This window comes from Pituophis catenifer, unplaced genomic scaffold (genome assembly GCF_029215685.1).
Source record: "Pituophis catenifer annectens isolate HBS135680 unplaced genomic scaffold, rPitCat1.0.hap2 SCAF_4, whole genome shotgun sequence".
Lineage (NCBI taxonomy): Eukaryota > Metazoa > Chordata > Lepidosauria > Squamata > Colubridae > Pituophis > Pituophis catenifer.
The window spans coordinates 84,427,972-84,453,897 of record NW_027256884.1 but is presented as its reverse complement, the minus strand read 5'-3'; the positions used below and the strand labels follow the sequence as shown (position 1 = coordinate 84,453,897).

General features: G+C 39.3%; 1 protein-coding gene across 5 annotated transcripts in view; it reads left to right on the top strand.

Annotated features, from left to right (window-relative positions):
- USP25 (ubiquitin specific peptidase 25) overlaps positions 1 to 25,926 on the top strand; it is a 65,123-nt gene that overhangs the window by 29,383 nt on the left and 9,814 nt on the right. For 3 of the 5 annotated variants that reach the window (XM_070942652.1, XM_070942650.1, XM_070942653.1), the window contains exons 8-18: positions 3,414 to 3,490; positions 4,131 to 4,204; positions 9,261 to 9,409; positions 15,466 to 15,593; positions 18,923 to 19,018; positions 19,392 to 19,553; positions 20,191 to 20,396; positions 20,727 to 20,797; positions 21,581 to 21,809; positions 22,718 to 22,912; positions 23,210 to 23,340. In XM_070942652.1, coding sequence (XP_070798753.1) covers positions 3,414 to 3,490; positions 4,131 to 4,204; positions 9,261 to 9,409; positions 15,466 to 15,593; positions 18,923 to 19,018; positions 19,392 to 19,553; positions 20,191 to 20,396; positions 20,727 to 20,797; positions 21,581 to 21,809; positions 22,718 to 22,912; positions 23,210 to 23,340 — 1,518 coding nt within the window. The remainder of the gene's footprint in view (positions 1 to 3,413; positions 3,491 to 4,130; positions 4,205 to 9,260; positions 9,410 to 15,465; positions 15,594 to 18,922; positions 19,019 to 19,391; positions 19,554 to 20,190; positions 20,397 to 20,726; positions 20,798 to 21,580; positions 21,810 to 22,717; positions 22,913 to 23,209; positions 23,341 to 25,926) is intronic. The other 2 variants (XM_070942651.1, XM_070942655.1) reach the window with 1 other exon arrangement.

Genomic DNA, 25,926 nt, shown 5'->3' with positions numbered 1-25,926 from the left:
CTTTTCATTCCTCATATAAATGAGGAATAGTTGACCTCCTTATATCCTTACCAACTCTGTGAAAGAATTTATTTTTTGCTTTTTCTCAGACAACAATACATATTGTTGTCTGAGAAAAAGCATATAGTAGATAAGTCTCCTGTCACTCTTATTTCATTGTGGTTGTTTTTTTTTTTTTTGCTTATGGAATTGTCTTAATTGGGTTAGTAAATTCCATCAAGGCTTTCACTTTATGTATTCTTCCACTTTTAAAAATATTCACATGTAAATCCAAAATCATAGAGTTTTCTGTTTTGCAGGGTAGGTGGTTTGGATACAGGCAATTCTTTCCTTTTTCCTGTTTCTATCTTTTTAACAAATTGTGATCTTCAGTTGATGTAGCCTATGGGAGTATGCCCACCATTTTTATGTTATGATTTATGTTTTTATGTTAAACCATATTACATTTCTGTACTACTACTGTGTTTCCCCGAAAATAAGACAGGGTCTTATTTTTTTTGGATCCCCCAAATAAGGGCTTGACCTTATTATTGGGGAGTCTTATTTGGGGGTGCAGGAGGTGGTGAGCATGGGACTGGATGTCCCGTTGCTGTCGTTGCCTCCCCTCCCCATTCTTTGCATTGGCCGCTGGCCTAATGTGTCCTGCCGCCGCTGCTACCTTTTGGAGCAGGGCTCTGCAAGGCTTGTGCCATTGCATGCACGAACTGCATCACCGCCACGAGCTTCATCATACTGGCATAGCTGGCATCCTGCCGCTCGCGGCTGTGCCAGTATGTCAAACCTTGCGGCTGTGCTGCAGTTCCTGCATACAACGGCACAAGCCTTGCAGAGTCCTGCTTTATGAGGCTGCAGCAGTGGCACGACGAATCTCACAAAGACTCATTTCTGGCAGGTGGGGCGGGGGAGAAGCGAGATGCGTGGAGTGAGACATGCTCCCTTTGCTGTTTCTTCTCCCCCCCCACCGGGCATGTCAGGGCTCCAGCCACCCACCCCCACCCACCCCCCTTTAGGGTGCAATTTGAGAAGTGCCACCCCTCTCAATAAAGAGACGGTGGGGAAGGGAAGCAGCCAGGCTGCTGTTGCCATTGGGGTGGGATGGGACGTGTTGGGCCACAACACACGTGTCTTACCTTTCCAGCACCATCATGTTCCTCGCCGTTCTGTCCAGGGAGACACGTTGTAGAAAAAACTTTTTCGCGAGTTCAAGGAGTTTGGCTGAACTCGCGAGAAAGTTTTTTCTACAACGTGTCTCCCTGGACAGAATGGCGAGGAACGCGACGGTGCTGGAAAAGCAAGACGTGCGTCCCGCTTCTTGCCCACCCCACCTGCCACCCCAAATTGTACCCTAAAAGGGGCGAGTGGGGATGGGTGGCTAAGCGAGGGGCAGGAGCCCTGTCTTGCCCGGCGGGGGGAGTGGGGCACGTAGTTGGTGGTGGTGGGCTTATTTTGTGGGGATGGCTTATATTATCACATGTCCTGAAAAGACCGATTGGCCTTATTTTCAGGACATGTCTTATTTTCAGAGAAACACAGTAGTTCATGACTGTCTTGCTCATTTCCCAGACACTGGGCAATTAATATATATATACAACAAAGGCTAAGAATTTTGTAGACCAATATTTTTTCTGATTTAAGTAGGTTTGTCCTAATGGAGTAACATTGGATAGGGTATATCCAATTTGTCCTTATTGAATGGGATGATCTCCAATGCTATAACAAGATACAATTCCATCTTTCTGTAAAAGATCATTTCTCAATTCTTATGAGGCGAAATCCAATTTATATCAATTCTTCACATGGATTTCTTTAGATAACAGGCCATGTGTCTCATTTTCACATCCTTTCTGAAAGTAGAAGTTATATTCATCGTTCATTTCTTGTCCTTTCGATGGACCTAAGTTATGTAGGAGAACTATAGCTGAGGCTGCAGGATTTTACTTCCTAGATATTTCAAGTTACTATGATGTGAGTATGGCATGTAATCATCTGTAGGAATGTCTTTGAGAGATAGGAAAAGGAGGAGCTGAAAACTAGGTAACAATCAGATAAGGAACAACTTGCAGAAGGAATGAGGCATAGCAAATATCTTAGAAGGGGCGCTTCCTACTTTCTTGGACTGTAAAAGTGTGAGAGAGGAAAGATGTACTTTCAGACTTGCAATTACTTGCAACTTGTTTGATGTTTCTTGTTCCAATTGCCTTGAGGGGCTGACATTAACAGTATCATTCCTTCTGCAGATAAATTGCCTCTTATCTGCCCGATGCCTAATCTGCAGCATCTCCTCTTAATTGGGTTAGTAAATTCTATCAAGAAGCACATTTTCACAGACCATTATACAATATCATTTTTACCCAAATATATTTTCAGTTAATTTAATAATTCACAAGTTGATGGGCCTACACATAATCTGATCCTCAGACCAGTGAGACACCAGCTGTCAACTCGCAAAGCATTCCTGACCTGCTCTCGAGTTGCCATAGGCAGGGGATGAGGAATCGAGCCTCACAGCTGCATTGAGGAACTTGCATTTCAGTCAAAACAAAGCACATTCCAGATGGCAACATCAAGGTCATCTCCACGGAGATCCAAAGTGGCCGGAGGGAGTGACTTCTACAACCCACGAAATTGCTTCCTTGGGAAATGTGACTGATGACACACCTTGGGGGGAGGGGGAAACAGGATCAGAGCCAAAGCGCGAATTAAGTGAGGTCAGAGTTGGCTTCACTTGGTCCGCACTGACATGAAGCTCCTAATAAATAACTGGATTTCTTTTGAAGTTTGGCTTGAGGCTCATGATTTAATTAGGGCTACCCTAAGTATTCATTTAGGGCACAGTTACCTTTCCTGTTTTGCAAATTCTATTCTCTCCCCCTCTTCCTCTCTTGTATTTTTTCTTCTTAAAAGCTGTCTTCTTCCATGAGGTACAGAATATCTTGTTGCCTTGTTTCTGATTGTTGGTCTTGTCCACTGGGCTTGTTTGTCAACCTGATTTTCTTCCGTCTAGAAATTTGCTTCATCTTTCAGCTCCTGTTAGTTTAGTAAAATATAGTCACTTTAATGAGTTGGCCACTTAGTGCTCCATTCATTGTAATTTTTCTTCAAGGACTATGCTTGCTACAAATATACGCTGAGCTATTTTGGTAAAGAAAAATAGCATGACAGTAGCCATTTGAAATTATGGTTCTCACTTCATCACCACAAATGAAATACTTTTATTTATACTTTATCAATCCAATTTCAGGCTAGAAAATATGTTAGGAACAGCCCAGTGAACTGCAATGTTAGTGCTCCATTGACAAAATTCTGTCAGTTCTATTTGTTTATTATAGTGCCTTTTGCACTTCCAAGTATTGCACATACATGATTTTTCCTATATTCCTCTCTTTATATGTTTGTTTATTATTTCTCAACAGCAAGATGTGAGTGAATTCACACACAAGTTGCTGGATTGGCTGGAAGATGCCTTTCAAATCCAGGCTGAAGAGGAACAGTAAGTGACTCTTATAATAAAGATTAATTTATAATTGAGTGTATTCGTTCACTCAGTATTTAGCATCAGAAATCTTATGTAGCCCAACTCTTGTAATCCTGTTATGATCCTGAAATGCAATGCAACACAACACATATTTTTGAATAAGGATAGCTTAGATGAAAAATGTAATCTCTACAGTTCATGTAAAATAAACTGGTAGAAGAGTGAAGCAGGCAGCTGTAAATTCATATTCTTGTCCTAGATTATCTGGATTGCTCTCCTAGTGAATACAGTTTGAAATTATTCATCATGCAGCTATTTCAAGATCAGTATAGAGTGGTTTGCTTCACTTTATCAGATTTATTATTAATATTTTCTGTATGTAGGAAAATAATTCATCCTACTTGAATTGAAATATTTTAAAGGAATTAATATTTGAATATAGTTGAAAATCACTTCATGGATTCTGGTTGAAAATTTGGATACCAATTTCATGATGATAAAATTAACCTCAAAATAATTATAATTGACTACTATAAATTATGAATATAATATACTGGAGGGAGTTCCATTGATGCAAATATTCATGTGTAACCATTTGATTAAAATATATGGAATAACTTGCATTTAATTTTAACAAAGATAATTCTGTCTTTAGGAATGGAGAAAAGCCAAAGAACCCAATGGTAGAACTGTTTTATGGCCGATTTTTAGCAGCTGGATTTCTTGAAGGTATTATCTTGAGTATATTTGTAGTTCAATTATCCTACTAATATTTTAATACTAAATGTAGTACTATATACTACTTTTATAATAAAGCCCTAAAATAGCCTTAACATGGCTTTTTAAAAGGACTCCTCAATCCCCTATCTCACTCAAAGAAAATGTCCTTAACTTTTTTTATATACTGGGAAGAAACATTTTCCTGTGCGCTGCTCCCACTATCCAGGAATGGGTTAATGCTTCAGCCTTTGGCAAACAACTGAGTGTTAAAATATTTTAAAAAACAAGGACTTCCCCTTTCCCCTCTGCCTAGCCACACCCCCCACTCCCATGATTCCCCAGTCTTCGCTCAGTTGTTTGGCAAACGCTGACGTGTCTATCGGGAGCTCCTGACTTTTTTAAGGTATTTGTCTCCTGTTTCTTTTACCACCTTTCCCCGGGTGTTCTTTTAGTTTTCTGCCTCTTTATTTTGGTTTCTTTGTTTTCTGCCTTATCGCCGCTCACAGCGGCAGCGCTAATCAGCTGGGCGTCGGGCTGGGAAAGCCGAGCCGCCCACACAGCAAGCCTCCTTTCGCGCGCCGCAGCCGGCGCCAGATTTAAAAGTGCTCCAAGCCCCAGGAGCAGTCTGCAGCCACCGCGTGGGGCGAAAAGGAGAGCGATCGGCTAGGATTAGAGCCGATCGCTCCGGAGAGCAGCGTGCAGCCGCGGTTCGCCCGGCTAGCCCTGCCAGCCGCCGCTACGCTACAGAGGCCCCCCCGAGCAACGAGGGCCTCGTTTTCAAGCGGCATTGAAGCACGGCAGCTGGCTGGACCCTCAGGCCTCCAGCATAAGTCCGTTGCCCCCAACAGGCACCAACCCCGCACCACGTGGCACCTGCCATCTTGAAGACCTTGCGGGCCGCCATCTTGGGGCTGAATCTCACCGTCGCCTCTTAGAGGCTCAGCCAGCCATCCCCCAAGTGCGGTGTCTGTTGCAATAGGAGTTAGCTGGTGAGACCCTCGGGCTCTCAGCTGCTCTTATCTCTCCCGGCGGGGCAGAGTGAACGAGCCTCCTCAGAGTCACACGAGAGGAGAGGGGTGGCCCTGATCCCTGCAATCACCATGTCTGACTCCCCCTTCTCATCGGACCCAGACCTGGAATTGAGCCCACCCCGCAAGGGGGGCAAATCATCCAAAAAAAGTGCCCGGAAGCGATCCGATGCGCCCAGCCACAGGTCCAAATCGGGGACGGGGCTGGCCTTCCAAGACAGGGACGCCCAAAGACGCCACCAGGCGCTCGAGAGGCAGTGCGCCAAGGCACAAAAGGCGCTGGCTATGTCACCCAACAGCGGGCTAAGACCAGAAAGCACTGCTCCACCCACGCCCAGGGAGTCAGACTCAGCAATGGCCACCTGGACTGACTTAATACAGACCCCGGCGACCCCAGTATTGGCGGAGAAGGGGCCCCAGAGGGACGGATCCCCCGCCCCGGCCTGGAGTGAGGCAACTCCTTTCTCACCTGCGGCCCCATCACGCAGCCCAGCACCGGGCGCTGAAACACAAGGGGCCCCGCCACCTCAAATGGATTTTCAAGCCATGTTTTCCACAGCTCTCTCATCCTTCTTAGCCGCCAGCTGGCAACAGGCGATGCCACCAGCACAAGCCCAGGGGTCTCACCATCATCGAGTCCAGAACAAGACACCTGCCCCCCTAGCGCGGGAGTCCTCATCCGAGGAATCAGATCAAGCAGAGGACGCCCCAGAGGACATCGAGTTCTCGGAGGACGAAGGCCTAAACCCAGACACTCCCGCTTTCACCGGGCTATTCCGACCGGCACTGTTTAGGTCGCTCCTGCACAAGGCACAACTCACGACTAACCTGGGGATGCCAGGGGACGTGAACCCGGCTCCACCTCCTGCAGCGGGGCCCCACGATGCCCTCTTCAAGTCGTCCAAACAGCATCCCCTGTCCACAGCTGTTTTCTGAAGTCATCCAAAACGCCTGGGGGCAACCGGCTTCTCAAACTACACCGAGCAGCCTGGACAAGAAACTCTACTGCTCAGCCCCGGAGCTGGAGGATCTGTTACTTCTCCCGACGGTGGACCAGCCGGTCGCAGCACTCTCATCCCCATCGCCAGTTTCCACAGAGGCACTGGACGGGCTCAAAGCGGAGGAGAAGAGGACGGAGTGGGCCTTCCGTAAGACACACCAGGCTGTGGCCTGGGCGATCAGAACAGCCACAGCCACCTCCTTCTTCAATAGAGTGGCTCTCATTTGGCTACGCCAGATGCAAGAAAGGCTTCCTCCAGAAGACACCAGGCTGCAACAGGATATCAGCAAGATCATTGCGGCCACCGAGTACGCCTCTGATGCCTCCCTGAATTCGGCAAAGTTCGCGTCAAGGGCCCTAGCCTCCACTGTCACGACTAGGAGGCTGTTCTGGCTCAAGCCCTGGAAAGCGGATCTTAAAGCTAAATGGAAGCTGGCCTCAGCTCCCTACAAGGCACCAAATCTTTTTGGAGCAGCCCTGGATCCTGTCCTCGTGGAGGACAAGGACAAGAGGAAGGTATTGCCGTCGGCCTACCACCGCAAGTCTTCGGGGGTGGGGAGCCCACCTCCTCAACGGGGTGGCACAAGGTCAGTGGTCCAGGGGCGAACAACACAACAGCATCAACCTGCTGGAGCTCCGGGCAATCAGATTAGCCCTGTGCCACTTCCAGGCCACAGTTCAGGACCAACACGTACTGGTCCTGACAGACAACATCTCGGCCAAGGCGCTCGTGAACAGAGAGGGAGGCACGAGATCTCGCAGCCTGATGCTAGAGTCCGAGGCCCTATTCGAGTGGGCGGAAGGGCATCTGCGCTCGATCAAGGCAGACCACATTTCAGGGTCAGCCAATGCGAGAGCAGACTGGCTAAGCCGAACAACAATAGACCAGGCGGAATGGCAGCTCCACCCCCGCCTCTTCAGGAAGCTCGCCTCCAGGTTCGGGAGTCCAGTGGTGGACCTGTTTGCGTCTCCAACCAACGCCCAACTCCCTCGGTTCGTGTCTCGCTACCCGACACCACAAGCAGAGGACCACGACGCCCTCCATTGCAAGTGGCCGGCAGGCCTGCTGTATGCCTTCCCACCGGTCCCGCTGATCCCTCGCCTGATTCGAAAGTTACTGGCGGAGAAGGCCGACCTGCTCCTGGTGGCCCCAAACTGGCCTCGAAGGCCGTGGTTCGCCGACCTGGTGGCCCTGTCGGTAGAGCAACCATGGGTGATTCCACCACATCAGCTTGTACTATGCCAGGGCGAGGTCAACCATCCAGAACCTCAGTGGCTCCAATTAGCCGTCTGGCACTTGAGCGGGTCATCCTAAAGAAGGACAATCTACCTGACAGCGTCGTCAGCACTATTCAGGCGGCCAGACGCCCGTCAACAACTCGTATCTACGAGGCTTCCTGGAGGTCCTTCTGCAGCTGGAGTGCCGTGCACCATGTGGATCCCACCAGGGCCACGATTCAAGACATTCTATTGTTCCTGCAGTCAGGGTTAGACAAGGGGCTGGCCCCAGCGACCCTAAGGCGTCAGACCGCAGCCCTATCGACGGTCATTGCCTGCGCTCCATACCGGACTCTATCACATCACCCGCGCATCAGGGAGTTCCTGCACGGGGCAACAAACTTACACCCACCAACGGTACACCATTACCCTTCTTGGGATCTAGTCTTACAGGCCCTGACAGGCCCTCCCTTCGAACCACTAGACCTAGCCACCCTCAAACACCTGACTCTCAAAGTGACCTTCCTCCTAGCGATCACCTCAGCAAGGCGAGTCTCAGAACTAGCAGCACTGTCCGTGCGTAAAGACCTCTGCATTTTCAAAGCCTCCTCAGTGGTCCTCCGACTGGACCCGACCTTCATCCCAAAAGTGAACTCCTGGTTCCACCGAGCCCAAGAACTCATTCTGCCGGACTTCTGCCCATCACCAAAGGACCACAGGGAGAAATGCTGGCACACCCTTGATGTCCGGCGAGCGATTCAGACATACATACACAGAACGGCAACCTTCCGTCGCACAGAAGCCCTCCTGGTCTCCTTCAACCCGGCGTCCATGGGCCAGAAGATCTCGGCCCCCACAGTTAGCAGATGGATCAGGGCTTGTATTGAACTATCATATGACTTGAACTCCAAGCCTCTACCGGGCAACATTCTTCCCCACTCAACTAGGAGCGCGGCCACCTCGGCAGCCTGGGCTACCCAGGCCTCTGTTGCTGATATCTGCAGAGCAGCGACCTGGTCCTCCGTGTCGCCTTTCATCCGGCACTACAAGATCGACACCTATGAGTCAGCCGAGGCGGCGTTCGGTCGCCGGGTGCTCCAGCGGGTCGCGACTGGAATGGACCCAGTGGGCAGTCAGCCCCCCGCCCAGGAGAGTTAAGCTTGGGTATATCCCATTCCTGGATAGTGGGAGCAGCGCACAGGAAAATGGACGTTGTCTTACCTGAACGTCCCTTTTCTGGGCGCTGTGTACACTATCCAGTCCCGCCCGTCTAGTTGGGCTTCCTGCCCGGTGGAAATTTCTTTCCCGTTATTCAGTTGAACACGTTGAATCTTACTGTTAATAAAGTTATGGTTATTACTTCATCATGGTCGTGTCACAGTTGTTTTTTCGCCACACCTTCGCTCAGACTGGGGAATCATGGGAGTGGGGGGTGTGGCTAGGCAGAGGGGAAAGGGGAAGTCCTTGTTTTTTAAAATATTTTAACACTCAGTTGTTTGCCAAAGGCTGAAGCATTAACCCATTCCTGGATAGTGTACGCAGCGCCCAGAAAAGGGACGTTCAGGTAAGACAACGTCCATTTTCCCAACTTGTACTTTCTTATCATGGTTCTGGGATTTTATTTTATTTTTTTGGAAGGGAGGATGGAACCTAGTATTTGGTTACAACTTTCACATATCCTGTACAGAGGTTCACCTGTAGCAGATATTTAAAATCATATTTGATAGATCAGTTAGATCATGTTTAAAACTTTATAAAAAGGTAGTAATGTTCACTGTATGTTTCCTGTTGAAATCTTATACCTCCCTCTTCTGATAAGGGAAGAAATTTGAAAATACAGAGATGTTTGGCCAATATCCACTTCAAGTTAATGGCTTCAAAGATCTTCATGAGTGCCTAGAAGCTGCCATGGTTGAGGGAGAAATTGAATCTTTACACTCGGAAAATTCTGGGAAATCTGGTCAGGAGGTAAGTGATATTATACATTTGGCAATACCGATAACCCTTTCCATGATGCACACCTAATTTAAAATATAGATAACACAAAATATTTTGGCAAGTCATTTATTTACCCAAACAAAGAAGAGCTTCATGCACTTTATGTTTATTTGGATCTCAATCAATTCTGAAATTTCTGTTTTAAGAATGTAAATCTATGTCTGAAATGTGGAACAGGATTCTTTTATCTATTTTATCCTCAGTTGTTCCAATAACCTGATATAGGGGATCACTGAATCAAAATTTCACCAAAAAAAGTAAATAAGAACAGTATTTGAACCACAAGCATACTGTTGACATCAGAGAAAAACACTGAAACCATGATATAAAACTATTCATACAATTTATAATATAAAATCAAAAGATTAAATCAGGTGAAACAGTTATATGATTTTAATGACTAAATTCAAATAAATGCTAAACTAGTCAAAGCATAATCAGTGACAGATTAATTTATATGATACAATATTTAAAGTATTAAAAAGTTTATTTTTTCCATTCCAACGTGAACATACATAGGGAAATGTAACTGGGCCAGTCACCTAGCTGCTTTTATTCCTAAGGCAAGTCCTGGTATCTAACTTGATGTCTTTAATCACTACATCCAACTTGCACATACATATGCATACTTAAAAGTTATAAATATTTAAGCATAAAGGAAAATATCTTGATTCTAATAGTAGTTGCAAATTCCTACATGGCTTTCAAATTTAGAGAAAAGTGCAGAGAAAAGTTAAGAAAAGTAAAACATTGCTAAAGAGAAAAATTATGTTACTAGCTAAGAAAAATTAAAGAATAGAATGACCTGACATTTTGGGACAAAAACTAAAGGCCTAACGTTATAAGTAATTCAGCAGCTTGGTCCCTGACATATAAAAAAACTCCCCATTTTTCTGAATCAGCATATTTTATATTCTAGCAATTCTGCTTCTTATGTCACTCCCAATTTTCCTTCTTTCTTCCTCCTAGTATGTGACCATGTGGAAGATCTGCTTTTTTTCAGTTCAACTGAGTGTTTATCCACAGGTCATGAAAGGAGTTGCTGGCTTGTTCCCCAGGCCTGACATTGTGTGTTGAGAGAGAACTACTGGCCCAAAGTCACTTGGCTGGCTTATGTCCCTAAGCAGGACTAGAACTCATAAACTTTGCTTTCTAGCCTAATGCCTTTATCATTAGAGCAACCTGGCTCTTATCATTCCCAATTTTATTGGTTGTTATATTGTTTGGATTCTCATTGTCTCTTCATTACATCACTTTTCTTCTAATTAAAACTGGTATTTGTGGATTGTTAAACCAATTTTTTTTCTGTTCTTAATGGGATTTGCTTAATGGGATTTATTGTCTCTTTATCGGTAATCAAATAATAAGTTAGTCTACTCAAAATGTTCTTGGTTCCAAAACAACGTCCATACGTTCATACAGAGTTTCAAACTCTTTTTAAGAATGATCAGTTTTATTGTGGCATATATTAAGATGTAAAAAATAGAAAATAAAGCAGAAATAATTCATATTATTTACATATTTAACTTCCACACTATACTGTAAATAGAAATATTACATTCATAAAGCAAGATATAATAGTATAAATTTACATGTTAAAATTCATTTATGTATCAGTGTTATGTTAAAATAAATCTTGTTTTTCCACATCCAATTGCTGCATAGCATTGAATCTCTATAGCTGTCTATGTATTTTGTCTCAAAAATAATTATATAAATATTTGAAGTAGTTTCTCAGAGTGTGTAATATATTTGTAATCTATTAAACCATACCATGAATGTTAGTTGTATATAAGTCACAGTTGACTTAGAGAAAAGCCTAGTGAAAACTTTATATAATAATGTTCTATTCAGTCTGCAGCTCTTCAGAAAGTTTTCCATATCATTTAAGCAGTATTTAGTTCAAACCATGGCTTCAAGCTATTTTATCTAGTTCAGGGTTGGCCTTGTTCAGGTTCTATTATCCATTAAACCTAATTCCTTTCACACAGCATATTTAAACCTTTAAGTGTGCTATGGCTTCATTTGACCTATATCTGAATGCACCCTATTGTTCCATATTTGTTCTTAACTGCAGCAAAAAAAAGAGAGACTTATAGTTGTTAGGGTTTCTAAAATATTTTTTGTAACTTATTTAATGAAAAATGAAATATTTTTGCTTGAAATAGTGTTTCTTCGAGCAATCATGAAGTGGGCAAAATAATACTTTCAAGAACAAAATGGTACGAGATTGTAACCATTCTCTGCTCCTTAGCCTTCCTAGAGCTTAAAAAAATTCAGCAGGATAATTGATAAAAAGTAGTTATATCCTCTTATTATGAGTATTCTGTCATTCAGGTTTATTAAGTGTTGATGGGCCACTACACAATGTTCGCTCAAAAAGATAGAGTGGATATAGACTTAAAGGATATATGTTAAAAGGCCAGATTTTTGAGATATAAAAAAATAAGACCAAGTTAGATGACTTAAGAATTTTTCCCACCTTTAACATATAAGCTGTACAATTCAATTGAAAAACAAACTGAAACTTTTAATGGGAAAAATAACTATAAAAAACATACAATAGCATGGTCACATAAGTGTGCACACCCTTAAACTAATACTTCATTGAATCACCTTTTGATTTTCTAACAGCATTCAGTCTTTTGGTAGGAGTTTATCAGAATGGTACATCTTGCCTTGGAAATATTTGCCTGCAATCCCTTGCAAAAGTACTCCAAATCTGTCAGATTGCAAAAGGATCTCTTGTGATCAGCTCTTTTCAGGTCACCTCACAGATTTTCAATTGGATTCATGTCTGGGTTCTGCTGGGGCATTCCAAAACTTTAATCTACTTCTGTCTTGCCATCCTACCCCATATGCAGAATATGAGTGATTGTTGTCACATGTACAACAATCAAAAATTGCTCCTTTAATATTGCTGTAGGCCTGTTGACAGCCTCCTAGACCAGCGTTCTTATTTTTTTCATCAATTTTGGAGGGACATCCAGTTCTTAGTAATGTCACTGTTGTGCCATATTTTTTCTACTTGTTGATGACTGTCTTCAGTGTGTTCTATGGTATATCCAATGCCTGGAAAATTGTTTTGTATCCTCTTCCTGATTAATACCTTCCAACAATGAGATTCCTTTGATGCTTTGTAAACTCTTTGCAGATCATGGTTTTTGCTGTAAAGGACTACTCAGTAAATATCAGAAAAATCCTACTAGAGCACCTGAACTTTAAATGGACTTGATCACAGTCACTTGGCAAATGTGTACTAACCTATCTTTTAACATCAATTTGAATATGGTTGGTGTCAGGTGCAAGAAATCAGGAGCCAAAGTGATTAAGATTAATATAGATTAATCTAATGCATACTAACAATTTAATGCATACTAACAATTTCTACAAGAATCTGAACCACTAATCGTCAAAGCAAACTGACTTTATATAAGTCAACAGAATTCAAGGTTGTTGGACTTAGATCTCTTGTGGGTGGTGAAGGAACTTGAGACCAATAATGTGCTTGGCATCTCGCTTGGAATCAGCTTGGTCATCTCCCCTTCAGTTGGTTAACTCTGAAAACAGCCACTTTCCTATTTGTAAGAGGGTGTGCATATTTAAGCAACCACATTATTATAAGTTTTTTAGTGTTATTTCCCCTCAAAAAGATTATAGTTTGTTTTTCAATTGAATTATACATCTTATATGTTATATTAAAGGTGGAAAAAATTCTAAAGTTATTTATCTTGGTCTTATTTTTTTACATTTCAAAAATTAGCATTTTAACAGAGCTTTCACTATATTAAAGAAGCAAGGAAGCCTTCAATACATTAATGTATTAGAAATTCAATATATTAATGGGAATAAATTAATTTGTCAAAATCTTGTTCAGAATAAATTTCAGTGTCCTTCAAATTGTTGACCTATATATTTACAGTGGTTCTTAAAATTTTGTGAACCCTTTTGAATTTTTAATAGTTCTTCATATTTATGCCCTGTGATCTGTTATTCAACTAAAACACTATTTATTTATTAAGAAATATATATACACCTGTATAGCCTTAGGATCATTTTTCTAAGTATGATTTTACACATTTGTTTAATTGGTTCTCTTTGTCTAATTTTAGGAATTATATGGAAAACAGATCATGTTTATGCAGAGATATTAAAAATTATGTTCAACAATTACCACATGGCAGTTTATTTAAAAAGAAATTAGTGAGGTGCATATTTTATTTTTAGTTATGTTGATCAAGAATAGTAAAAAAAAAAATAGGGACACCAAATTTGAGAGCTGATGATAATATGTGTATATACTGATATTCTAGGAATTCTTATAATTTATCATATCATTGATAAATTGAGAAATGCAAATTTTGAAGTTTTAAATGTACCCAATAAGTCAGAATGTTTTCTTGTTCTTCACTGTTTATGTAGATAGAGTGTCTTAGAGTGTCATCTTCAGGACAGGGTTGTTACTAGAGCCAGCAAAAAAAATCCAGATTGTTCAGGTAGGAATGCATTAATAAAATAATATTGGACTTAAGAAGACTCCCCACTCTTTACTGTAATATTTAACATTTGTATGAAAAATACATTCAGGTGTGTATGGTTGGTATTAAAAGTTTATCAAATATTTTTGTTTGGTAGATGATGGATTCATACTTTGCATGTGAATGACCATTATGTGCAATTTTGTAATATATGGAACATTATGTTAGAAACTTAAACCATAGATTTTTGTCTTAACAAATCGGCAGTCATACCTTGAGGAAAAATTTCATGTCTGAACAGATATGGATATGTTTCCTATCTGTAATATCCCAGACCAATATTTTGGATCTTTCAACTAGAATGAATAGAAATGTTCACTTCTAGGGTTAAGCTTATTTTAGGGACTACCTTCTATTATGCATTAGCTACTTAAAGGAAATATGTGCATAAGTTTATTAGCAAGTTACTTTTTCAGTAGGAGTTAGTTTCTGAAATGTGTCTAAAAATATCTCCACAACTATTGGGCTTTCTTTGTAGTTAACATTTTTCCCATTTTTTTTGTCCTGGTCTTCTCTAAGGTTCTAGGACAACACCTTTACTAAAGAGTTTCTCAGTGCAATTACTCCATCCAAAATTCAGCCTAGTGAGTTGGAATAAAGAGAACAGATCTGTTCATTATCTAGAAAAACAGACACTACAAAATTGAAATTTGTATGCATCTGACACATTTTGATATAATGTTCCAAGGTCAGTAAATTAGATTAAATATATGTCTGAAAAAAGAAAAAAAGTATGGAGTGCTGTTTCCAATTTTAACGTGTTATTGTAGCACTTTAATCAATTTTTAACTTTGAACACGTCAGATTGCATAGTATCAATTCACAGAACTATCAATAGGGAATGAATAAACAAACATATTTGTCGATCATGATATAAAAATAGATTGCTGCAGAAATACCAATTATTACCTTGGACAAGGTACAGTCTTTTTTAATAAAACCAATTTGATAAATAAGAATATTAATGTAGGTACTGATACCACACTATGTTTGTATAGTCATTGTGATAATATTTAACATGAAAGTTTAGTAGATGGAAACCTAAAAAACAGGTTTTAGTTTCAGAAAATTGTAGAAGGTAAACAATGTATGCGAACAGTTCAATCTTCAATATAATTGTAGTTTCAACATACTTTGTACTTCGTATGAATTTCCTGAATAACATTGTTCAAACATATATTTAATTGACTGCCATTTTTATTAAGATCTGGATCTTGTTAACAGTAGAAGCATTATTTGAAAGCATATATATCATTTTCCCCACTTTTAAAAAATCTGCCAGTACCATGGATAGCTTGAATATATTGTTTGAGGATCACAGTTGTAGTCCAGCACATCTAAGGGCACCAAGTTGGGTAAGACTCGATTGTATCAATCTATGTTGCAAAATATTTTTTTTTAGAATATAGAAATATGTTCTAAGTTGACAGTTAATTTTTTTAAAAAATGATGTGATTAAAATACATTTTTTCTTCTGTTTTCTGCCAGCACTGGTTTACTGAGCTACCTCCGGTCTTGACCTTTGAACTCTCAAGATTTGAATTCAATCAAGCTTTGGGAAGGCCAGAAAAGATACACAACAAATTAGAGTTCCCTCCAGTTTTATACCTGGACAGGTACAACTCATTATAGAACTTGATAGCAGGGTAATATAAGTTGGGATGTAATATTCAGAGAATAGTAATCAGTTCTTTTAGTTGCTACAATTTAATATAGTATTGTGACAAAATATATTTTCCATTTGTTTTTCATCTCCATTTATTCTTACGACAAAAATTAACGGTTGAACATCTGGCATTTCTTTTCCATGTAGGGCTCTAATCTATATTGGATGATCCTAACAATTATTTTATTAGCATGTGAAATTAAGCATATTATGCAATAATTTGCATATTCTATTCAGTCTTCTTTTTTTGGTATTGGAATGTAGGTTGACCTCTTCCAATAGAGTATTATCTGTCCATTGGTATCCTTTAGCATATCTATTTGAGGTTGGAACTACTACTGAGTTCAGAGATCTTTATTAAATTTGAAAGGCATTCCTTGTTTTTTCCTTGCGTGTTTTTCTTTTCAGTATGTATATTGATATTGCTGTATTGATGATGCTTGTCTTTTCTAACAGTTTTCTGAAATACATTCTGAATTCCTTTCCGAGATTTCTGTCTTGTTGACAATTTCTGCTGTTCTGATATTCATCTTGTTTTCTTCTCTTTCTTCATTCTTGGCATTGTTGTGTCACATTCATTCTTAATTACTTAAATTCATGCCATAATTCTTCTGGTTCTTAATCTGTGAGGTTCAGGACTTTGAAGTGATCCCAGTGTTTTCTTTGACAATGGTGGATATATGTTCAAGATCCTATTGTGGAAATAGTCTGGCTTTCTTTTTCTTTAGCTTAGCTTGAAACTTTAGTAATTTGTGATCTGTTCCGTAGCCAGCACCTGGCCATGTCCTTGATGCTGTAACTGAGCTCTTCAGTTGGATGTTTTAAGATAGTATTAACTGAAGAAATTATTGGAGTGGCAGAAATTGAGAACTTGTTCACCTGTTTCATTTCAGTTTCATAAGTCATACAATCCAAGTACATTTATGTTTTTAAGAAGAGTCTAGACCAGTGATGGCTAACCTTTTTGCCATCGCGTGCCAGGAGAGTGGTGGCTGGGAGGGGGGGGGTGGGGGAGGTTCATGGGTGCGGGTGCCCACACCCATAATTCTATGCGCCCTGCCCTGCGCATGCGTGTGCAACCCCCCTCCCGCTCCTGGAACGTGATGGCCAAGTAAGCCTGTTTTTCTTTCTTACCTGGCTCCAGATCCTCTCTATGCATCTGGGAAGGGTGAAAAGAGCCTTTCCCACTCCCTCAGAGGCCTGAAAGGGCCCATTTTCCAACTCCCGGTGGGACAGGAAGTGACATTTTTTACTGTCCCCAGCCTCCAGACCCTCTCTAGGAGTCTCTGGAGGCTTGGGACAGCAAAAACCGTCACTTCCTGTCCTACCGGGAGTTGGGAAATGGGCCCTTTCAGGCCTTTGGAGGGCCTCCGAGGGAGTGGGAAAGGCTGTTTTTGCCCTCTGCAGATGCATAGAGAGATCTGGAGCCAGGTAAGAAAGAAAAACGGGCCTTTCCTCCCTCCCCAGCCCCTCCGGAAGCAGGAAACAGCCTGTTTCCCTACTCCTGGTGGGCCCAGAAGGCCCGAAAATCAGCTGGCTGGCGCAGCATGCGTGCCAGAGCTGAGCTGGCGTGCCCACTGATATGGCTATGTGTGCCACCTGTGGCACGCATGCCATAGTTTCACCATCATGGGTCTAGACAGTCACATACCTAAATTGATATAGGTTTTCCTGCTTGAGCAGGAAGCTGGACTAGAAGACCTCCAAGGTCCCTTCCAGCTTTATTCTGTTCTGTTCTGTTCTGTTCTGTTCTGTTCTGTTCTGTTCTGTTCCCCTTTTAATATTTCCAACTTTGGCATTTCAGTCTTAAGACACAGGCGACATGTATTGCTTGCATTGTCTCCTGATTTCAAAGTGAACTTGGTCATAATATTCTCTGCTTCTTCTCCATCTGTGATTGGAGTATAAACTGGAATGATCATCACATTAAAGGGTTGTCCACAGAATCTAATTGGTATTTTATCATCGATTGTATTGTAACCAAGTACTGTTCCTGCTATACACTTCCTAACTATAAAAGCAACATATTCCTTTGTTTTTTTTTAAGTCCTTAGTAATAAATAGTGTGAAGTAGTCTTTCAAAGATTGAAATAGTCTTTGAAAGATTGAAACATCTGATCAGTCCATTTCATTTCACTGTTGCCTAAGACATCAATTTATAGTTGTTTCATTTCACCTTTCTGCTGCACTTTGCCATTTTCATGCTTCCATGTTTCTGCTTGCAGCTTTCAATTTTCTTTTCCTATATGGCAACATTCTGAAAGCTTTAAATCTATCTCTATAAACATGATTAGCTCTTCCTCAGTAGCATGTTGATTGCCATCTGATTTTAGGAGCCCCATTATCCAGCATTATATTGTTAATCAGTCTGTACACAAATATATTGGAGATGAAATAAAAGCTTTGAATCTGGATAAAGGTGAAACAATACATAAACATGAATTTTTCTACTAGTTTGCCATTTCCTTGCCATACATTTAAAAAGCTGATCAAAAGTAGTTGCCTTATGATTTAAGATATATTTCAATTTTGAATATGTAAGGGCCATCTATTGATATATGTATCTATAAAAAATATTTGATTAATTGAAAATATAATGTCATATTTGGAAAACAAAGAACAGATTTGAATTTCTTCAGCTATTTCAATTAAGCACAAAATTTCAGAATTAAACAATGTCACTAATGGTAAGCAGGTGTTGTGGCCCGCCAGCAGCCTGCACAGATCGTGGCTGATCCCAACGAAGAGGAGGCTGGTGTGGTGTCGCGCCAGCAGCCTGCACAGCCAGCGTTCGTCAGACAGTGAGGAGGCTGAAGAGGATGTGGTGCCAGAGACAGAGACTCAACCAGAGCCTTCAGAACCTCCAGAGGTTCCTTCAAGTGGAGAGAGGGAAGTGGAGGAGCCTCTCCTCAATGCTAGAGCACGCAGGGCTGCCAAAAGGCAGGAGTGGCTAATCAGGAGGAGGAGGTCTACTCGAGAGTAGGGCTTGAGGATAATTGGCAACTCAGCCTATTTAAGTCGCACGCCGTTAGTAAGTTTCTTGCTAGAAACAACTCGTATTTATTATCAGTATTTTGGTTTATCATATCTTGTTTTCTGGGCTGGTTGCCAACCTTTGCCCGTCTTGTTTATTCTTGCTACTTAATAAATTTGATAAGGACCGTTGGTGTGTGTCAAAATCCTTGGAAATCCGGAGCTGGGGCAGAACAGCAGAAGTACTAAGTGCCCACATTGCTAAACTATGCTGCAGATGAATCATAATTGTTTTTATTTTGATAGGTATATGCACAAAAACAGAGAAACTACACGAATAAAACGAGATGAAATCAAGAGACTGAAAGAATACCTCACAGTATTGCAGCAGCGATTAGAAAGGTAACAGAACATCTCTAATAGAAGATAATAATAGAATTTAGTTTACTGACTTTTTTAAATTTATATTTCATATATTATAGGTAGCTTTCACTGCCCAAAGTTATTTGTGTGTATTGTCTCTCATAAGTTTAGGCTAATTTTAATTGATGCTTCTTGGCATTAAAATAATCCAGGAGGTATCAATTAAATAATCTTTTAATCTATTAAATGGCAGCTGCTTATCTCAAAGATTTTACTTGGCTGAAAGGCATCTATCTTGTTTGTGTTCTTTTGTAGACCTGTACTGTCCATTCTTAAAAATCACAGTTATGTATCCTCTTTATAAAAAGTGTTCCGGACACTTTTAATGACAAGATTTGATATGTTTTGGCAGATATTTAAGCTACGGTTCCGGTCCTAAACGATTCCCATTGGTAGATGTCCTACAGTATGCGTTGGAGTTTGCATCAAGTAAGCCAGTATGCACATCTCCTATTGAGGATCTTAGTACTAGTGCTGTTCCTAGTGGTCCTCTGTCAACACATGCAATACCAAGGTAAAACTGCCTCTGATGTGTTGAATATTTCTTCTTAAATTTCCTGAATCAATTAATTACATACTAAATGTTTAAATAATATGAACATTTTCTTAACTATTTGTAAAAGTGATTTTGAAAACTTTTTTTTGGTATGTGCAGCCTTATGCAGTTAATAACACTAATGGATTTGAAATACATGATACTTTTAAAAGTGTCATAATATACCATATTTTTAAACTGCAACAAAAAAAAATCACATTACAGAACATTTAATAAAATTGTTCACAATTAAATATAATAAAGATGTACTTAAGTTTCTTAATGTGTAAAACTTAATAACTTTTACAGTTGGGATCAAAAGGATTTCAAAAACTGGAATAGTAAATTTTGAGAAAAATGAAGGATGGGACTGGAATCCCAGGAGCATATTTTTATTTTTTTTAAATAAAAATAATAGCAACTGTTCTTCTTGTTTTGGGTCTCACAGAAATATAAATATGAACAATTGACACAAATATTAAATATATTGGTGGTGTAATTCTGTTTGTCCATATAATATAGTCTAAAATAATTTTAATAATATTAAGTAATATTTGGAAAAATACATTGCTTCTGTTTACTTTCACTAAATTTTTCGTATTCTTAACAAATGTAGCACAACAGAACAACAGGGGCCTTCTACAGAAACACAGAGCGCAGCACCTACACAGCGATCAGTTATACACAAGCCATTTACACAATCACGGATTCCTCCAGACCTACCCATGCATCCAGCACCACGGCACATAACTGAAGAGGAGCTATCAGTACTAGAGGGCTGTTTACACCGTTGGAGAAAAGAGGTGGAAAATGATACTAGAGGTACAAATTTGGAGTTTGCCTTAAAATATATAGAAATATACTTTGAGAATGAAACAACATTTAGATGATGTAATAAAAAACAACAGTATTTGAATAAAAAGTAAATTTATATTGCATCTCCCAGAGTTCACTGGATAACTGGATGGTACTTTTATAAATTGGATGGGTGGGTGGGTGAGTGGATGATGGTTAAAGATACGTGATAAAATAATATTTCATACTAATTGATATTGAACAAGCCAATGTTATGATACAATTTATAGAAATTCAATTTTAGATAATTCTCAGTAATTATTTTAGAATATGACATTTTTTCTTCTGTTACTTTAGATTTGCAAGAAAGCATAGCTAGAATACAGAGAACAATTGAGTTAATGTACTCTGACAAATCAATGTTGCAAGTAAGTACTCTTTCTGTATAACACAACATTTATTAGTGGTACTTTTTGTACATGTTAAGAGTCTAAATACATATACATTTGCATTACTATCAACACAATGTAAAATGCCTGTGTTTTTGGAGATTAAGATATGAATCTTCAGCACAAACAAGACCTCGTCATGTACTTTCCGATTCCGTTTTTCAGGAGATAAGAATGATTCTCACAGTTTCAGTTTGTGTAGCAATCATGTAATTTATTTTAGTTTTCCCATTCATAACTTGAATTTGAACTTGTGTGGATATAAAACAGTTATAAGCCGATATATAAAAAAAGCAGTAAATCTAGTTACCAATAAAAGTACAGAATGTATCATTCATTCTCCAAGAATCATATTGCTTATAGGCAGTCTGCTTATGCAGTTTCAAACTGGAACATAAACTAGATATTAATACCCTGTTTAAACATGACAGTGGTCAATACTTGTGAAATCCTTCAGGTATTGGTGAGTGAAATAAAATGCACATGGCATTTTTTAAATCAGATATAGTTAATACCTCATTCATGTGTTTTATATTGCCTGTTTCAGCCATTTACAATCAGTATATAAGTTCAAAGGGACATGCAGTGCTCTGAATGGTAGAAGCATAACAAAATTTACCTGGAAAATCTGCAGTAGAAACATCACTGTTATTGCCAGAATGTAGTTCCACAGCTTTGCATGAGCAGGAAAACAAAAACATTCTTGTATTTTTATTATGACAGAGTTGCTGATCCATCGTATCTTGATTTTATTTGATTTAGGTTCCTTATCGGTTACATGCGGTGTTAGTTCATGAAGGCCAGGCTAATGCAGGACATTATTGGGCATATATTTTTGACAGTTATCAACAGAGGTGGATGAAGTACAATGATATTTCTGTGACAAAATCTACTTGGGAAGAGCTTGAGCGTGACTCATTTGGTGGTTATAGGAATGCAAGTGCTTATTGTTTAATGTATATCAATGATAAAGAACCACTTTTTATACAAGGTAATATATAATATGTTGCTCCCTGTATGTGAATAATTTAATATATTACAGTATTCATATTACTAAATCAATCACAATTTAATACTTAATATTGCTTGAGACCTAGAGAGGCAATGAAACTATAGTTTAATCTGAACATGCCTATCTAAATTTTTTGTTGGGATTCAGTTTGGGTACTGTTGAATTGTAAATAAAGGCCTCTGTAAAAGAGAGTTTTCATTGAAAACAACCTTGTAAAGCAGGTATGTACATATATGATACATTGTGAGCTATAAGGGAAGACAGGAGAGAAGTGCCGTTTATTGCATTGTTTCCATTTTCTTCTATCTCTTTCCATACAGTTCTCTAAAGTAGAGTTACCCACATATTTTATTTTATTTATTTATTTATTTTTTATTTTTTGATTTGTATACCACCCTACTCCCGAAGGACTCAGGGCGGTGAACAGCCAAGCAATAAAATACATAAATACACAAAATTTAAAACCAGATAAAATCAAATTAAATCATTTTGGCCCAGACAGATTAAAACACCCCAATAATTTAAAAACAGATTAAAATTTACATATTAAAAGAGGGACATATACTTTAGAAACTACACCGACTGATTTCTGTCCTAAAATTCTTGCTGAAAAATTATTTATCCAAAGCTTTTCAAAGCATTGATGGTGATGAATAAGAAGGGTGTTAGACCCTTCTCACTACAGTTGACTAACCCACCTGCAAAGCATTGTATAGATGGAACAAAATAAAGAATAATAATAAATAATAACCAAGTTTTTTTTTTTTTTTTAAAGTCTAAATAAAGCTTTAGTCTCCCATTAACTTATAAAGTCTGAACTGTCACCTATGGATGAAATTCATAAAGATTTGATACTCTAAATGGCGTTATACCTTTATCTCTTACAGAAGAATTTAACAAGGACACTGGGCATATGGTTTTTGGATTGGATACATTACCTCCTGATTTAAGAGATTTTGTTAAAGAAGACAATAAACGTTTTGAAAAAGAGTTAGAAGAATGGGATGCACAGGTTTCTTTGAAAGCTCAACAAGAAAAAATATCCCCTATGGCTAGGGTGCTTATGTCGTCTACTGCCCAAGGTTAGTAAGGAAAGCAATTTTATAATGCTTTTTTCTTCTATCAAAGTTATAATTAAAAATATCACACTACAGTAGCAAACATAACCTGCTGTGCCATGAATGCCCAAGAACAAAAGTGTTCCATCTATACTTGATATATATACTGCCTTATCTTACCTGTGCCAAATAGCAGCTAATACTTCAAATAGAATGTGCCAACATATTTCTTTTTGCTGTTAGCTAAATCAAGTCCCAAATAGATACCATGCTAACATATTTAAATAGACTTTGCCTTTTTGTCCCCCAAAAATCATGGAGAAGAACCAGAGTATTTGGAACAACCCTCAACAGCTGATTTCTCAAAACAGTTGAAAGAAGACTCTATACGAGCAATCACAAAAGCATTTACTGAACAAGAAGATAAGAATCCTGAAACTATTATGCACATGGTGAGATCCTTAATATATGCATTTTTTAAATTTTGGCTTGCATTAAAACAATCCCACTAGCTCTGTTTTAGTATACTTTATGTAACAGAGTTTGTTTTTCAGCCCCGTCAGACAGTTGTTTACTGACTAATTAAGTCACATTATGGCAAGCTTTGAATTTACGTATTTCTTGATTTCTTTTATCATGTTCTAAGGAAAAACTGTTTTCTTCGCAAAATTTTCTTGATGAGACTAGGTGCTGGTATCTTATTAACAAGTAAAATAACTGCCCCTTTTTGTCAAAGGACATTGAAAATTGGTTTGAATTATGCTTTTAACAAACGTTTTAAATCTCTTGACCTTGCACATAGGCAAAAGAATTGGGAAAATTATGAGATTAATGTTTTATTACAAAGCCCTCTTATGTTGCATTACTTGGCTATGAATACTAAGTTGTTTCTACTGTTCAAGATCACAGGAAAATAACTAGAAAGTGATGATGATAAGTTACAACAAAAAATATATTTCTATCTGTTACTGCATAGTGATAATTTATGCGAACTAATTTTCAAATGAAAAGGTCAGGCAAGTAGATATAGTTTAGAAATAACCATTTCTAGAAATAATAAAATCATGTCCTTGATGTTACATCCAGAAACAATTTTACAGTTGGTCAGCTGCAAAGTAACTGTGCTGACGGAAAAGAATCTTGCCATCATCATTATCTTAGAGTTATATCCAATAGTAAATTCAGAGCCAGTAATTAATTAGGAGATGCTATTGTGCCAAGGTTAAAGAAGAAGGACTGCACAAAAGCATATGTGCCACTGACTCAGTTTCTTCACAAGAACACTGAGCCACATTGGTAATTTATTTTTCCCAAAGCACTGATGATAGGCATTGAATTGGCACAAAGAGAAAGGTTTTTTGATGTAGCATATTAGTAAGGCCATACAAGTGCCTTGCATGACTGAAAAGAAATATTAAACTTACTTTCTCATAAGATGGAAAAAATGCTATAGAAAATCACCTCTGTAATTGGCTATTTTCCTGAAGTAGCCAAAATACCACAAAAAATGGAATTTGAGCATAACTTGCTTTTGGAACATATAGCCAACCAAAAGACTAAATGAGCTGACATGACCTTGCTGCAGATGCTGATGCACTTGAAGTCAAAGATATATGTCTAACTATTGAAACAGAAAAATGTTACGTTCTTGGATTGATATTCTTACTAATATCAATGTATAGGTGCCAGTTGTTTTGAGATTTACATTTAAAATGATTTCACATTACTTCATTTTAAAACTAATCTTATGAGTCAAAGGAAGAAGTACTGGAGGAAGTTGCACTGAAGGGGAAGGTATTCAGGAACTATACATAAGGACAGATAAAAATTAATAAAGAAATATAGGTAACATGCTTTAACCAGATTCAGTATCATAACAAAAGCTTATATGTACTTTCAAATAAGAAATTATAAACTACCGTATTTTTCGGAGTATAAGATGCACTTCCTCCCCCAAAAGAGGCTGAAAATTTGGGTGCAATTTTACTCTGAATGTAGTCCCGCCCACCCGCTGGGCCCCACCCTTCAGTCTCTGCGCATCCTCTTCCTTGCTGCAGAGATTGCCACTGACAATGGTTTAGCCATTTTGGGCACTGCACGTCGCATTTTCAGCCTCCAAACACTCCGTTTGAGAGCCCTTCTAGGCTGTAGGGATCGCCAAAGCACATTGCAGCTGATTGCCACCCAAAAACGATGCATTGGAGGCTGAAAATGCGACGCGTGATACCAAAAATGGCTACCCGGAACAGCTCCTGCCTTCTCTTACCCCTTCCGCACTTCACCTGCTTTAGTCACTGGAGGTTTCTCCGATGATCAGATGTGCTTTTGAAGCAGTTTTTTAGGTTCAACAAGGCACTTGTGAGTGAAGCGATGTTCCGCACTTCGCCTGCTGTTCTCATTGCTGCTCTCTCTGACAATCAGCTGTACTGTTTCAGCTGTGTTGTATTTCAGCCCCAACCAGGCGCGTGTGCTCAAAACCAGCGAACTAATGTGCTGAAGCTGACCAGGCTAAGGATGCTAGCCAGATGAATACCTAGTAGGCAGAATTTTTTCCCCCTATTTTCCTCCCCAAAGACTAAGGTGCGTCTTATACTCTGGTGTGTTTTATACTTCAAAAAATACGGTTGTTAAATATAAATTAAAATAAGCATGGAGTTTTATTTTACTATATTAAATTTGTTTTTATTCTTACTGTTGATACAAAGTATGCTCAGGGCGTCTGGAAATTGAGCTGTTGAAGTAATAAGTAGAATACAAATGAACAGGAACATAACAGAATAACAGTTGGAAGGGACCTTGGAGATCTTCATATATTAAAAAATTTTCATATTCATATGGATTACAATAAGCAGACCTGTTTGTTGTTACTAATGATATAGCATCATTTATTTAGGGTTACCTATTAATGATTAATGCTATACTCCATGTCACAAAGAATCGGACATGACTTAATGACTGAACAACAGCAATTAATGATTCTATTTCATAAACATTAAGAAACAGGGAGACAAAGCTATGTTGCTCAAGTCTGAATATGA